We start from the raw sequence: 16,199 nt of genomic DNA, 5'->3' as shown, positions 1-16,199 counted from the left end.
ACACGTAAATGGCCTTCTTAATCCCAAGACTACCTAGTCTCATATACACAAGCACAAATGGTGTATAAAATTTATGACAATATAACAATGGGTGTACAACACTGTGCTTCTGCATCTGCCTTAGCCCTACTTCTGTCCAGGTAAACTTTGCTACCAAAAAGTCAATGTTTTCAAGCTATTTCAGCCCTCGCAGGAATAGCAGAATCATGAAATTTCAGGCTCCTTAACAGAATTTTCTCTGTCACTGGCCAACTTAAATACCACATCCTTTGTGATGGGGGTTGAGGAATTCAAAAACATTGATGTAACCAATGTCATCGTTAAGGATGTGACAAATCTAAGGATGTGCCTCAAAAGCCTGGTGGAAGCAACTATTTGTCTAGCACCATCTTGAGGGGCAAAGAAGACTATTTCTGTGAGAGGTATCAAGTCAGAGGAAAACAAGGCCAGTTTTCCCCTCACGACAGCTGTTTGGCACAAACTGTCCCAACTGCAACGCCTCCTATGCACTTCTCTTTATGGACTTTGAAGGAGCTGGTAGGGGAAGCCACACCGGAACTTACCTCTTTGTGCACACAAGGAGTGCAAGAACACCTGGAAATGGAATTTTCTTCTCTGTGACTAACGCTGCAAAACAGTTTATCCCACTGCATGTAAGAAGTGGATGAGATGAATCAACCCATGCTTTCAGGCTGCAGGCAACACCGCAGCCCTTGCTGCTGTATTCCAAGGGGTTCATCTGCTGTAAGAGCAGACAGCCTTGCTTAGCCCAAAGGGAGCATCTGTGCCATATGATGAAGGGCTGGAAATCCACAGTGTTTCTGGACTGAGGTTTAATGATTTTCTGGCACATTTTCCTAATATCCATGGCAACACTTGAGCTGCAATATCTCTTGAGCCCACATTCCTGCATCTATTCTCTGAACAGGATGCCAACTACAACAAACAACCAACTTAGCTTCAGGACTGAAGCTAGTATTTCTAGTCCCAAAATCTGACATTCCAGCCAATTACTGAACGGGAAATCCCAGAGCTTCTCAACAGTTTGGCCAAGTTGTCGGCATCTGCATATTTGTTTTCCTACCCGTTTCATTTATTTTTAAATGAAAGGCTGCCTGAATTTCTCCCAGGCTATGCCTTCCATTGTTTGCCCACACACAGACCAACCCACACCCCGACTACTCCACTCCCACGTAGGAAGAAAAAACACAGTGCAGAAAGAATTACTATTTCGCAAAATTCACAGTCAGATTCCAATGTATTTTGAGATTAACACAGCTATAACAAAATATATTTTGGTTTTGAACAACAGAGGTACAAAGAGCTGCCCACAATGAAAAGGATGTTTTTAAAATAGTAAGGAACTCGGGCTTCCTAGTCCCAAGATTATCACCTCCCTCCAGACTTCACTTCAGACCAACGGTGCCTCTCCTCCAATTTCCTTAATCTGACAATGTCACAGCAAAGATACTGATGAAATAAGTTTACAAGCATCCCACTGAACACTTTGCCAGTTTCTAGCAATCTGTGGCTCATGGATTCATGTATGCCTTACTGGCTTTTTCCTTTATATTTGACCTCTACAGCATCCAACAACATCCAGTTTGATGCTGTGAATTTGTGAGAAACAGCAAATTCTTGTTTATTATTCACCTCCTTCATGCTGCCCCTCATCGCACAACCCTGCCTAGCTCTCTCTTCTCCAGGCTGAAGGGTCCTAGGTCTATTTAATCTCTCCTTGTAGAGAACAGTATGTGGCACAGAACAGAACAGAGTGTCAGTTTTAGAAACAGCCGTGAGGCCTGAATGACAGACTTTTATAGTCAGAGCTGCACACAGCACCACCTCTGAGTGGCCCAGTGAGGATGTACTTCTTGGAAAGGGCTGGTCAGGCCAAGGCTGAGGTCAGTGAATACATCCAACTGGATTTGTGTTTCATCTTTTAGCAATTGAAATAGAGGTCGTAAAGGGATCAACACACAGTTGTTAGCTTGCTTTACTAAGGGGAAGATGTTCCCATAGATATCCAGTGCCTCAGTCCCTGCCTCCTCCTAACAGTTTACAAACTTCTCACCCTCATTTTTACCGCATCTGAAAGACACCTCAAATCCAAGTTATCACAGGATCTCAAGAAAATAGAGAGCCAAGCAGAAGGGAATCAAGTTACTGTTCATCAAAGAGAAATACACAGCCTGAGCTGAACCATCATTCTGGACACCATGGAATCTGCAAAGAAGAAATCCCAAGAAAAAAATAGGGCAATAAATTCTGCAATCACAGAGCTTCATCCTGCAGTTGCAAAAATGAATCATGCATTTTTAGAAACAAAAAGCAAATCAGGGAAATGACAAATGAGTAGAAAGTATTGCTCCTTCTCCCCTTTTTCTCTAAACCAGAAGTACCTAGGAAAGTCTTTCCAGCTTGAATCTGTAAAGCCCCTAACATGCTACCTGCAGGAGAAGGATGGGGAGCTGGCCATACGCTTAAAGCTAGAGACTTAGTGGAGCTCAAGAGAAGGGAGTGAATCTCTTCTGACTTACAGCATCCATGAGAAGCAAATGAATTTTTTTATGCTGCTTGCCACCTCCCCATCCCTTGACGCTGACGTTCTTCCTACAGATTAAGGGCCAAAGACAGAAAGCATTATTCTGTGTGCGTTAGACTTTCTTACTGCTCAGGCTTTCCCCTGGAAGCTTTTAGGTTTAATATATCATTCCCAGAACATGCCTCCCTTCCCAAAAACCACTTACAGTGGCAAAACACCGGAGTGAGGGCTGTAGCCATGAACTTAATCTGTATCACTCTGAACTGAAAATAAATTCAAAGACAGTCTGCATTTATTTGTTTGGGCCTATGCCAGATGGCTTTTGGTCAGAGATGGTCAACGTAATACAGGTACTGCTGCAAAAGACTGCATAAATACTCAAAAATATCTCTTTCCCTCCCCAACAAAAAGTCTCTGAATTCTAGGACTTCATGGCACCTTCACTTCCAGACACTCTGCCTTGTTCTGTTCTGCTCTGTACCATGCCATAGAGGGGAAATGCCAGCATGTTGTAAGAAACTGCATTTTCTGACTTATTAATTCATTGTAAAGCAAACAACCCTTGATGGGTACCTGCACTCCTAACCAAGCAGAAATCCTGAAAAAACAACAACAAAGAGGGATAAAATTAAATCAATTTCCTTTTAAATATAGAGGAAATCTCTGTGGCTTAGCAGGATATTGTCTCATTTTTCCTTTACCTCTCATTGGAACAGGGATAAATGCATTGAAGGCAGCTATGACCTCCAACACTTCATGATAGGAGCAGTGTAAGCACCACACTGCAACATCCTTAGAAAAGACTGAGCAATCTGTGTATTTGGACAATCACAACAAATATACATACTACGAACAAAAGAAAAAAAAATAGTTAGATGGATTAACAGCAGGCAGTGGGGATAATGCCAAGAGTCCTACAAATGTATTGCTACAGGAAAAATAGTTTCCTCCTACTTTCCTGTTCCAAAAGTCATTGGGAACAGTTTGCAGGAACAGCTTTTTCACCTCCTCACAGGAGGTGAAGAGGGAATACGGCACTACTTTGCAGGGCTTGTGGAGCTCTGATATGAATAGACACAGCTCTGATATGAATAGATTGGGGATGCCTCTCCTTGCACAAGATGAGTCACCAAAGGACAACATGTAGGTACCATACAAGGGGATGGCAAATCAGAGACAACTTGAAATATAACAATAGGAATATTAGTGATGCTGACACTGCAGCTGAGGGCTAGAAACAAGCAGTCTTTTAATAGGAGATGCTGCTAACTAGCCTTCTTCCATCATCGGGACAGTCCATATTACTGTGTTCAACTCGAGACTGTACAACATCTTAATGTCCTACTGAAAGCACAGAAGACGTGAGTTTTCTGTGTGTTATCTGTTAATCCCAGCTCTCGCAGATACATCCTGAACTGCCCACTCAGCCAGGACCAGAGCAGCTACCGGGTTGCCTCATTCAGAGGATTGCTGAGGTTGCAAGGAACCTCTGGAGGTCTCTGGCAAAAGCTCAAAGCAGGGTCAGCCACAGGGTCAAGTTCACTTGTGTCTCCAGAAGCATTTTCACTTGGCACTGTCTCCCCAGCCACTAAATAGAAAGAAGGTAAAACTCTGTATATATCTATGGACATCCCCATTTTTTGCGTGTACTCTCTGATAGCTCAGCTAGTGACAGGACATTTATTTCCTGATAAATAGTTACTGAAGGATGGAAATAACAAATACAGAGAGACAGAAGGCATTCATGCCAAGTTCACTTGAGCACACATATAGTTCAAATACTAGAGATGAGAGATGATGAGTTATTAAGGCTTAGTCCCTCAGATGGCTCCATTTAAATTAATGGATGCTCATCACTTTATACAGGGAATCCCAGGGTGAGAGTGTGGGGTGTGTTTATGTATAATATGCTTACACAACTAGATGCTCTCTCAAAAACACAGTGCCGCTATCAATAGTAGCCCGAGTTTATCACCTTTCAAATCAAAGTAATTAATTCTCTTTTTAAGGGAAGGTACAAGTTGTAGTGAGCTGCCTAACCACTGCTTTCAGAGCCCAGGTCTGAATGAGTTTCGCCTACAAGCCTGTAACAAATAAACTGCTTTCTAAATAGAGGCATATTCATCAAAAGCGTTTTTTTGCTTAGATAACAAAGACAAATGTCCCATTTACATGTTAATTAAGCTACACAATCCCCACATGCGTTAAAATTACAAAAACACGTGCTTTACAGTGCACACAGCAATAAATCTTATAATTAAGAAAGGGGAGATCACATTTCTCTGAGAATCATAGAATCATACAGGTTGGAAAAGACCTCTAAGATCATCGTGTCCAACCGTCAACCCAACACCACCATGCCCTCTACACCATGTCCCTAAGGGCCTCATCTACACGTCTTTTAAATACCTCCAGGGATGGTGACTCCACCACTTCCCTGGGCAGCCTGTTCCAAGGCCTGACCACTCTTTCAGGAAAGAAATTTCTCCTAATGTTCAATCTAAACCTCCCTTGGCGCAACTTGAGGCCATTTCCTCTTGTCCTATCGCTAGTTACTTGGCAGAAGAGACCAACACCCACCTCGCTACAACCTCCTTTCAGGTAGTTGTAGAGCACGATGAGGTCTCCCCTCAGCCTCCTCTTCTCCAGACTAAACAACCCCAGTTCCCTCAGCCGCTCCTCATAAGGTTTGTGCTCCAGGCCCTTCACCAGCTTCGTTGCCCTCCTCTGGACACACTCCAGCATCTCCATGTCCTTCTTGTAGTGAGGGGCCCAAAACTGAACACAGTATTCGAGGTGCGGCCTCACCAGTGCCGAGTACAGGGGCACGATCACCTCCCTACTCCTGCTGGCCACACTATTTCCGATACAGGCCAGGATGCCGTTGGCCTTCTTGGCCACCTGAGCACACTGCCGGCTCATGTTCAGCCGGCTGTCAATCAGCACCCCCAGGTCCTTTTCCTCTGGGCAGCTTTCCAGCCACTCTTCCCCAAGCCTGTAGCGTTGCCTGGGGTTGTTGTGGCCGAAGTGCAGGACCCGGCACTTGGCCTTGTTGAACCTCATACAGTTGGCCTCAGCCCATCGATCCAGCCTGTCCAGGTCCCTCTGCAGAGCCTTCCTACCCTCCAGCAGGTCAACACTCCTGCCCAGCTTGGTGTCATCTGCAAACTGACTGAGGGAGCACTCGATCCCCTCATGCAGATCATTGATGAAGATATTGAACAAGACCAGCCCCAGCACTGAGCCCTGGGGAACATCACTCATGACTGGCCGCCAACTGGATTTAACTCCGTTGACCACAACTCTCTGGGCTCGGCAGTCCAGCCAGTTTTTTACCCATCTGAGAAGATGCTTTTACAGAGTTTCAACACTCCTTGTATAGAGAGAATGAGCAGCTGGATACTGCATGCCTGAAGCAAGACCCCAGCTTTCCTATAGTCCAGAGCTGCTGCAATACAGAGCACTAGTTGAACTACAGTGACTAGTTGAATTACAGTGACTGGAAGTGTCAGAGATTTTGTGCAGTGAAACAATTTGAACAAGATTTGAAAACATACTCAAGCGTACACCGTGCAGACTAGACCACAATACAGTCTTTAGATTTGAATTCAAATGTCCTATTCTTCCAGATTTTCCATCTATAGTTTGTTGTAACCAGTTATGCCATAATATAGGCTTGCAGAACCTAGAATTTTCAAAAATGAGGAACTCACTCCACAAATACTTTCTTGTTCAGTCTTTCCCCAGCTCATCCACTGGCTTAGGATCAATTGTGTTGGCAAAATAACACAAAGGATTTGCCTCGTCTGTATTTTTTTTATTTATTTTCTTTGAATTTCATCCCTCTTTCCACCTGTCCCTTGCTGCTATGACCACTCTTGACTTCAGTACTGCACCAGCAGTACTTCACCCTGTGAATCTTTGAACAACTTTTGTACCTTCCTGAAATCAGTTCTGTAAATTTAACCTCTCTCAAGATTGTGTTTCAGATGTGTAAAATGTGCAATATGATTTGGACCAAAAAAAACCCAAAACAAATCTTTCCTTCTTCCCTGCAAAACAGCTTCAGCACAGTTACTGGAGTTCCCAGACAGGGAGAGAGGGCTGGTTGTTTCACTGAATGAGAAAGCTGCAGTCTCCATGGCTCCAGGGAAGCTCACGCCCTTTGGTGATGAGGGGAATTTCTGAACTTCAGCCCAACACTTTCCCACACTGCAGGCTTCTTTCTTCCCCTTCAGGGCACCTCCACTATTACATCAAATCCAGCCATAAGAGAATCACTTTTGCCAACTGTAAATCAAATACTTTTTTCCTTTTTTTAAATCTACTTTTTTTGTGATTATATCTACTATAAGATCTAGGTAGATCACATCTACTATATGATCATAACTACTATAGATCATATCTATTATAGATCTACCTAGATCATATAGTACAGACACTTAAATTTAAGGCTGTCCAGAGAACTGCATTGGAAGAGAGTGCTTTAATCTTCACTAGATCACATACAACTTGTTAACGTATGTGATATATTTAAGACAATGATTATGTAAAGCGCCACCATTCTTTGTATGTTTGGATTGTTGCCCTAAATAATTGTATGGTATGATCACAGATTGATGCTTGTCATCCTTGGGATACTGAAGATGAGGAAGACACTTGCAGTAGTACCACAGATTTACATTGTAGCCTGGACTTGGTGACAATGAAGGCACTGGAGACGTCCCACAGCACCTCTGCATCATAACAGAAGAGTTGTTTTCTGTTTCAATATACGAATATACAAGTTGCCTTTGAATGGTCCATGTGATATTAAGGAACCTGTTTTTCCAAGAAAAGAACAAAACACTTTTTCTCTCAATTCTCAAGAAATTCTCAACTTCCTTTTGTTAAATCAATTCCGTCTGCCATTTCAGGCACACCAAGCGTGAAATTCATATCCACCTGAATTCAGTCATCGTTAAACATGGAAACAGGTTTGATCAGCAGAGTCGGTATTTTCTCCACACAAATTAACAAACATGAACATACAGAGATGAGCACAAAGGTCTCACATAACAGAGGTTTGCCCACTTTTCAAAAGATTGCATCTCCAGCAGGCTGATCCCTCCTACAGTAAGCAATAATGGAGATCGGCCTTCAGCTCCACCTCTCTAAGCAAACATGTCTGAAAAAAGTTCGTTAAATGCTTAAGCTCCTAACGCATTTCCAAAATATCCTTACTACTTCCTTAACTATCTGAAGTACATGAAATTTCCAGCAGTTCCATTTCCATTTTTCAGAACTTAGCTAGATTTAAAAAAAAAACCAAAATCAGAGCCCATTATTCCACATATTAACTTCAAAGTACACATTTGCAGAAATAATTCAGAAATATTTAGACACTAAATATCCATAGGAAGCAAAGGAGAAATTATTAAACACTTCAGAAAAAATTGGTTGCTTGTTTCCTCTCTACTCTTTATGAGAAAATCTGGGTTTCCTGTCAGGTTTCGGCTTAGGAGGGATTCATATCAGTATTTAAACTGAAATGTGTCTCTGGTAGATACAGACATTTCATCAGTATACTGTCCTATTGAATGGGCAGTATGTCGCATGAGGTGTACCATATCTTCATTATAAATGTGCTATGCTGTAATGGCTAACAAGAAAAATTGTAAATGACCTACTCAAGCAAAAACAGCTAGTATATTAAGGGGATGACATGTTCTGATGAATCAAATAATTTTTCCTTCTCTTTCATTCCCCTCTAAAACTTCAAAGCAATCAAATGTTGTTTATGCATAAAATTTAATCCTTTCACCAATCTGTAGTTTGATTGAATTTGCATACTCTATTTCCTACACGTCAGTGTGAAGAGAGCCTCATGTAATTGAAACCATTTCCCCTCCAGTCCTCCTATCTTTGCTGTAATATTTTCTATTAGTAGCTCTATTATGCCTAATATCCGTAATGTTGGCAGATTAGAATTTTCACTTAATGCAACCTGTATTTATAAACCACTAGGATGACAAAAGAACAAATACAAGAAAGAGGAAACAATAATTACCTGTCTTTGATGCCACACAGATCAATGTGTAAATCACTAAAATTCCCCAGGGAGCCTTGCTGAACTAAAATGAGGTCCTTGGGCTGGTTATCAATAAAGATGAGCCTCATACAGCCTTGAAAAGCAGTAATGGGATTTAAACATTGGGAATCGGTGAAATTGTCAGGGCACCCTGTGGGAAAAAGAGAAGAGGCAGAGAAGAATATTGGAATGTTCATCTGTTTCTGCTGGGATTTCCTGATGCAAGAACTTAGAAGCTCATTATTCCAAGTGTTTTCATTCCTTGTGCTACACAACCTTTTGTGTTATAAATCCCTCAGTAAGAAATATTTTTTTTTCCTTAAAAAAAAAGAGGAAAAAAAAAAGAGAGAGCAGTCACTGGAAACATCAGAGTATGTGGTCTTCACATGTGCTAAGCAAAATCAAAATGTTTTTTTTTCCATCTTCTTTAAACTCCACAGTTGATAGCAACTGACTCCCATAAAAAAGCTGTGCAAATTGTGAAATCATTCTGGGTTAAATTCTGCTGCTGAGGCAATCCACAGAGTAAAAGGATGAAATCCTGTGGACAGCAAGCAAGAAAACCATTTGTATCTGAGCTTCCTCAGTATTTGGCCAGCTCTGAGATCCAAAGCCTCTTGTGCATCATCACTTAGTGCTGTACCCAGAGGATTCATCGAGATCACAGCCTCACTGTGGTAAGCACTATACAGAAATATATTAGATAAAAAGACAGTTGATGACACTCTCTTTGTCTAAATTAATGCTTCCACTCCAAAAAGCAGAAGGTAGTATTTTTCAAGACTGTTCTTTCCATTTTCAAAATTGAGCTAAACCTACATTCATTTCCATGAGAGCACAGTACCTAAATACCTTTGTAGATCTGAGCCATATGTCAATTAGCTCTGAAGTCTAAAGTCACTGAGCCTGATCAGGACAGTGATATCTACCGGAATATTAATAATACTAATAGCCGTCAGGCCTTTTAACTAGAAAAACCACTTGTGGTTAATACAGCTACATAGCTTTTGCGTGTTTTGTCAGCTAGATGTAGGTACCCATTGGCTACCACTACCAGAAATCCACTTTTACAGCTGTGTTAGCAGTTCTGCTTGTTGTCTCCCTGTCAGGGTTGACCAAGACCCTTCGAGCTTCCCACAATGCTGCATGTGCTGCAACTCAACAGGGGGTCTAAAATCAGTTATTACAACATTTGCTTTTAGCTGCAAACAGAGTGCGTCTAGGGAGACATCAATGGTGAGCACCTGAGCATCTGCATCATGAAAACCTGTCCTGCATTTGTCTGAAACAACCAACCTCCAAAATAGTAGCTGTTTCCAGAGTAGATCTTTGAGATAGTGGTTGCATGGCTAGCAGTGGCAGCGTTGTTATCCAGCGTCAGGGTAATGCGATGTCTTCTGGCATTGATGTTAACAGAATGCCAAAGCCCATCATGGAGATTGGTGCCTGGCAAAAAGCAAGTACGAACAGTGAAAAAAGAGGTGCAGGAGACAACCATGTTCTTCAAACCTCCTTTTGCTTCCAACTTGTGACCACAAATGTGCAGCTGACCCCAAAATAGGGAGAACTGGCAGCTGAAAAGAACTCATTACCTCTGGAAACAAATTGGCATGGAAGAAAAGGCCCAAGAAAGAGAAAGCTTTTAAGAGTATTTAAGTAGGTCACCTCACATTTTAATCTAACCCGATTCTGGTACTACAGGCACTCAGCAAGCTAGGAGGGCCCTTCGCCTTTCTGGTAGCACATTATTACCATTTCGTGGGTGTTTATATCTTATTTTCAATCTGTTGGAGAATGTTTATAGCTCACAGGAGCATGCAGAGAAGATCTCTGTTGAGTTTCTGGTACTAAACACATGCCTGAGATTGCAGAGGATTAGATTCAGTGAGATGGTCATACCCTGTCTCAGGCTCCAGTATGAAACCTGACAAGCTCCAGTAGGTACCAGTAGGATTTTTGTTCCTTAAAACCCTTTAGAACTGAGTTAGCACGCAGTCTTATTGATGGTGTACCGAAGCCTTTCTGTATTGGATTTCGACATGGGTTTGTGAGAGCTGCTCTGACCAGAAACCTATGAAGGTATCTGAGAGATTATGGCACTGGGTAGCCTCTTTCTCTTCTAGACACTTGTGCAAAGTGGGAAACCTCTCTGTTTCCTTATTCTGAAAATCAGTGTTGCATCTCATGGCTCTTGAAATAGCACCACACAGCTACAAAGAAACTCCACATCCTCTGTTCTGACAGCCATGAAAATCAGTGGGCAAGCTTCTGAGCTATCACACAGTGGTGCAGATCAGAAGTAACCTATTTACAGCTCAAAATACACTACCGTCAGGCTGGAGTCACCGAGATCAGGCACAGACAACTAGTATTTATTCCCCTCCCTAACTGAATATTTTTTGTTAATGTAGCTTTCAGAAGAAACAAACGAGTACTTAGTGACACAAAGAGGTGTGAAAACAGTTCAAAACAAAATAAAATAAATTGTGGTGTTATGTATATGAAAAGTCATCTCATTATGAATTTGAAAATGAGACAATTTCCACAGCAATGGCTGTTAATGCATGCACAATTTCCATAGAATAAGAGGCCAGCTTCCCCAGCAAAAATGGATGATTTTTCAACTAGAATAAGTCTGTTTTGAAGTGAAATATGTTGTTGAAGTTTGAAAAGATGTCAAAACAAAATAGGTCCCATTTGGAGCAAAAATAGGTCCATTCTTGAGCAAGCATGAGTTTATTGTGAATACCTGACATCTGCAGAACATGGCACTTGCAATTTCCGCATATTTTCCATGTGTAAGTAGGCAGTTAAGCAATGTTTTGGATAGCACCAAAGACTGGGCTCAGGTTCATGATTTCAGGACTACATAAAAACAAATACACCCAAGCAAATATTGACATCGTCTCAGCTTTGTCAACAATTTAATTAGGACTGCAATAAAGGCTGGAAACTCAGTTTTCAGCATTCAATTGCAGCAAGTTAAGGCTGTAGCCATCTACAGGAATAAGGATAGATGCAGAGCTGCCTCATTTTCTATCATAAAGGGGAATGAAACACACATACGGAACAGCTCTGCTTTGACAACTCTGTCAGATTTTATCTCTGCTTCTTTTAATAGACACATCTGCCCTCTTTTAGTCTGTACTGGGAATATTTTAATATTACATATTTTTAAACAGCTGCTCTTTTAGAAAATATTGTTATTATTATTTAACTCCATCTGAGTTCCATTCAGTCTATTACTCATCCACCTTTGGAAACTGGGTATTCAACCTATGCAGAAAATTAACTTCCGAGTCTCCCACCTAGTATGGCTGCATAGCAGCAAGGGCTGGGCTAAGAACATTTCTGTTTGGGATGCCAGCATGGCTTATATAGATCACACTGGGACGGCAGCTGGGCCACTGTGGTCCTGTCTCTGTTGTACAGTCTGAAATTGTTTCCCTGTTGTCTCTGGGAGCAAATGCGTAGCTGTTGTGGTAAGGGTTTACAAGCAATTTCCCCTGAGTTTTAGGTCAGAGACGCAACACCATTTCATCCTCTTGCATCCCGCCAGCTGCACAAAGCAACTTGCAAACTCGCTAAGGAGGCCATTGAGGGAGTGTGAGGAGAGGAAGCCCATAGTCAGTCTCTCTTCTGAGCGTAGCATAAAGGGAGAGTGTAAAGCTACAGTCAGAGGAAGAAAATCAGCTCTGAGGCTGCCTTAACCTGTGCTGGGGAATGGTGCAGCAGCTGAGCTGCCTCCCAGCTGGCTTCAGCACAATCTGAGAACAGGAAACAAGAAGGTTTTCATGTGACCTGACTGAAGAAAATTTAGCATGACTGTTTAAGAACACAGAGGCTGAGCTAATTGTCAGGTACATTGAGTCTGGAGATCTCAAGATGCCAACCTTCCATGCTTAGACCTACCTCCAGCTGCACAAAGTAGTTCTACCACTGGAAAGCAAGAGAAAATTTGAAAAGAGAAAGGAAGATTGGGTGCTTCCTTACTTCATCATCCTTTCATCCTGTGTGTTTAGACCGATGTATTTTAAAGGGGGACAGATGAGAGTAAACAAAACTAACGTACCTTCACTGATTTCCACTGGGTTCTCTGTCTCTTTCTGAATAAGCAGTGTCAATCTCCCACTGTGAAGGTAAACCAAGAGAGGTCCCGAATTTTCAGACAATTCGGTGAACAGAAGTAAGCCGTCTTTATTCCATGTTCGAAACTGGAAGCTGACTGACAAACCATCAATTTGAGGAGTGCCGGGTAGTAACAAGTAGCTTCGACTGGCGTTGACAAAGGTGATAGGAATAATCTGTGGTTCTGAGCAGGAAAAGGTTACATTCCCCTGTAAATAATAAAAATCAAACATAACCAACATGACAATTTTTTTTCGGTCATCCCAAAACATCCATAGTGAAATAAGTTTATTGGATTTCTAATGGCCCTCAAAGCTGAAATAGATATTGTTATTCACACACAAATCTTTGGAATTCACTAGGAAACGTATCTGTTCATTCTGGGAAAACACATCTGACTTCAAAATTTTACTTTGACCCCAAATGGGGTGGAGGGGGGGAAGACAAGAATCAAAACCTCAATTCTTAGAAGGATCTAAACATGTCCAAATGTCCCACATCACGACCATGCCTGGGTGCAGAAGGGCTCATTTGGTAGCCCAGACAAACCATCTCCGCATGACCACAACTGCTTTGTGTTTCTCAGCACCTCCCATTTCAAGCTTAACTGTATGTCAATAAAATCAAACTCATTTGGAAATATGTTTACTTCAGGAGCTGACACTGGAGCACTAGCAAGTCCACTTGAACCTTCATATGCTATGGGATGCGATAGTAATGTCCTGCATTGGCTCTGCACTGATGGGACTACAGAGTGTGAACAAGACAAGCTGCAAGTGACAAAACAAAGCATCCTCCAATGCACAGGGATCCAACCAAACAGACTAGATTTATTCTAAATATAAGCCAAAATGCAGCCATTAATGACAGTACTTTTGTGCCCATTTACACCAATGCCACATAACCTTAAAAGTAAAAACACCCTCATCTACTTGAATCTACTACATGGGGCAAAACATGAGGCAAATTTCCTGGGTTTATTTCAAATATTCAATATATAACTTGCAGTAGCACTACTGGTTATGTTTGCTTTTACTCAGAGTGACAGAGCCCTATGCTACTCCAAATAATAAAAGTACACTTAATAATAATAACACAAATAATTAAAAATAATTATTCTGGAATTATTTTAAAATTCATAAGAACACTCAAAGAAAAAGTCACTCGAGTACAGTATTTATAGTGGGATGAAACAATACGGAGACTTCCTGGCTAGTTCCAGGTCTCATGGTTTCCACGGGGCATTTTGAGGAATTATTAAAATATTGCATACACAGCAAGCATGGTGAAATCCAACACCATTTCAATGCCAAACTTAGTTGATTGCCTCAGTCATCCAGCTCTGAAATCATTGGTGCTATTTGCCCAGAAGAGCAGCACATTTACTTAAAGCAGTCAGGAGAATCTGCACCAGCATGTATCACTGTAGTTTGTAGAAAAACCAACTCCACTGTTTTGTTCAGTCATTGTGGATTACCCAACCAGGTCATTCAAGTCATGTAATAAAACCTTAACAATATATAAAGCCAGGACTCATTTAAGGAGTCGCGTCTTTCAAAGCCACTTCAGGAGATTGTTGCAGCCAGCTTGCTTTGAACTAGGCTGCTTTGTAAAATACCAACTGGAATCTGATAAAAACATCAGAGTAAAAGGCTTTCTCCGTGGCACCACTTCTCATCAGTCCTGGTACCCCGCTCTAACAGGATAATTATAATGAACAGCACTTGATGGATGTGTAGGAAGTTGAACAGTGCTTGGGGAATTCCTCTCTGAAATCTCAGACAGCTGATGGAACTGTTCCCTATCACTTTCAAATGTCTTTCTAGTCTTTATTTTAAAATTGTGCCAGAAAGAGACCGAGTTATCACTGGATGAAACAACCCTTCATAGATATATATCTATATCAAGATATTTACATATTCCCTGCCCTGTTAGGTGCAGAATGCTACATACCAGATTTAGCAATGGCAAAAAGTATCGATCAGTGTATTATGTTAGAATGAGTTTTGAAATATGATCCAAAGCTTATCCAAACTCACCTGAACATTAGTCAGGTGGGAAGTAGAATAGAAATTTGCTCTCAACCTTTTAAAAGTTTCTACCTGCTGGGTTTTGCCTGTGTAAGAGATACCACAGGCTTTATTTTTTTGTTATTGTTGTTATATTTTGACCTGCATTTTCAATCAAATTCATGACAAATTACATAAAACAAAGATAGTCAATCGCAGTGATATAAACAAATATGGTTAACTTTCTCTAGAGCTTTTTAAAGGTTTAGACATTTAAAATGCCGATGACAAATTTTCTTTGGAATTTCAGATATTTACAATGATTCAAGTAACTCCACACAAAGTAGAAAGATGTTTACAGATCTTATACATACATAACACTGCAGCTTGGAGGAAAGTTCAAACGTTATCTGAGTCTGCACTCAAGTATCTAATTTGCTTCACTGGCAGTGGGAGGCTGCAACAAAATGCAAGGCTGTAGAGGGGAGGATTTGCAACATTTGGAGAGGATTTTTGTCTCAAAGCTCTGCAGATTTTACCTACCAGCAGAACAAGCTATGCATAGACTGACTTAATGGTACCAGAGAAGGTGAATGCTAAGATGAAAAAACACATTTGCAATGCACAACAAACTTCCAGACAACCTTAAAACAAGCTGGTAAAGACCCCGTGTAGTCAATATTCTTTCAGCTCTATGCAGCAGCAAAGTAGCAAAGTATCCCTGATGCATATGCATGGGCCCAAATATAAGGTCAAATTTCTGTCCGCTTTTGATATGAGGTTCTCAGCATGTGCACTAGTCCTAAACTCATGGATTGCTGTGACCCCTTGAAAAACTCAGCAACACTCTCTAGTCATTCACACTAGCTAGTAATTCATGCCATCTGGGATTCTCACAGAAGTCTTGTACTGGGACAGGAACGGCGAAAATTGCTGACTGAACCCATGCCCAATGCTGGGACATATGGACAGGACCTATGCTTTTCCTCCCATGCTTAACCAGGTGAGACTTTAGGCTCTGTAGCCTCTCCATGGACTACACTGAAGCAGAGCAGATGGGATCCCTCCTGCCACAAGAACAAGCAGGTGGGAACGCATAAAGGCAGCGCTGCAATATTCCGTGTACATGGGACTAAAGGTACATTTGGAGGATAGAAAAGAGGCATGTTTGCCTTTTGGGGGGTTCTTTTAACACGGTATTTTTGTTACTCTTATTCAAGAATTGAGATCTCCATGTTGTAAGGGGCAATAACTAATTTTAGTCAGAGCTAAAAGCTAGCCAGGACATTCGGGAAAAAATGTTAAACAAACCAATTGATACCATGGGAATTTACATCAGTTCAACTGACTCATTTAGGAGGAAAAAACCTTCTTAAAGCAGCATTCCAGAGCAAAACCAGATGATGTAGTCAATACACATGAACAATAGCTGCTGACATCCTTACAC

The 16,199-nt window shown here is 41.4% G+C and overlaps 1 protein-coding gene across 1 annotated transcript in view; it reads right to left on the bottom strand.

Annotated features, from left to right (window-relative positions):
- The window catches only part of CNTNAP5 (contactin associated protein family member 5), a 229,123-nt gene that overhangs the window by 123,732 nt on the left and 89,192 nt on the right, over positions 1-16,199 (bottom strand). The window contains exons 7-9 of the mRNA XM_075152917.1: positions 12,688-12,952; positions 9,912-10,061; positions 8,595-8,766 (exon numbers count right to left, since the gene is read on the bottom strand). Of these exons, the coding sequence (XP_075009018.1) occupies positions 8,595-8,766; positions 9,912-10,061; positions 12,688-12,952 (587 nt within the window). The remainder of the gene's footprint in view (positions 1-8,594; positions 8,767-9,911; positions 10,062-12,687; positions 12,953-16,199) is intronic.

Source organism: Calonectris borealis, chromosome 6 (genome assembly GCF_964195595.1).
Source record: "Calonectris borealis chromosome 6, bCalBor7.hap1.2, whole genome shotgun sequence".
NCBI lineage: Eukaryota > Metazoa > Chordata > Aves > Procellariiformes > Procellariidae > Calonectris > Calonectris borealis.
This window is presented reverse-complemented; position numbering and strand designations above follow the sequence as displayed.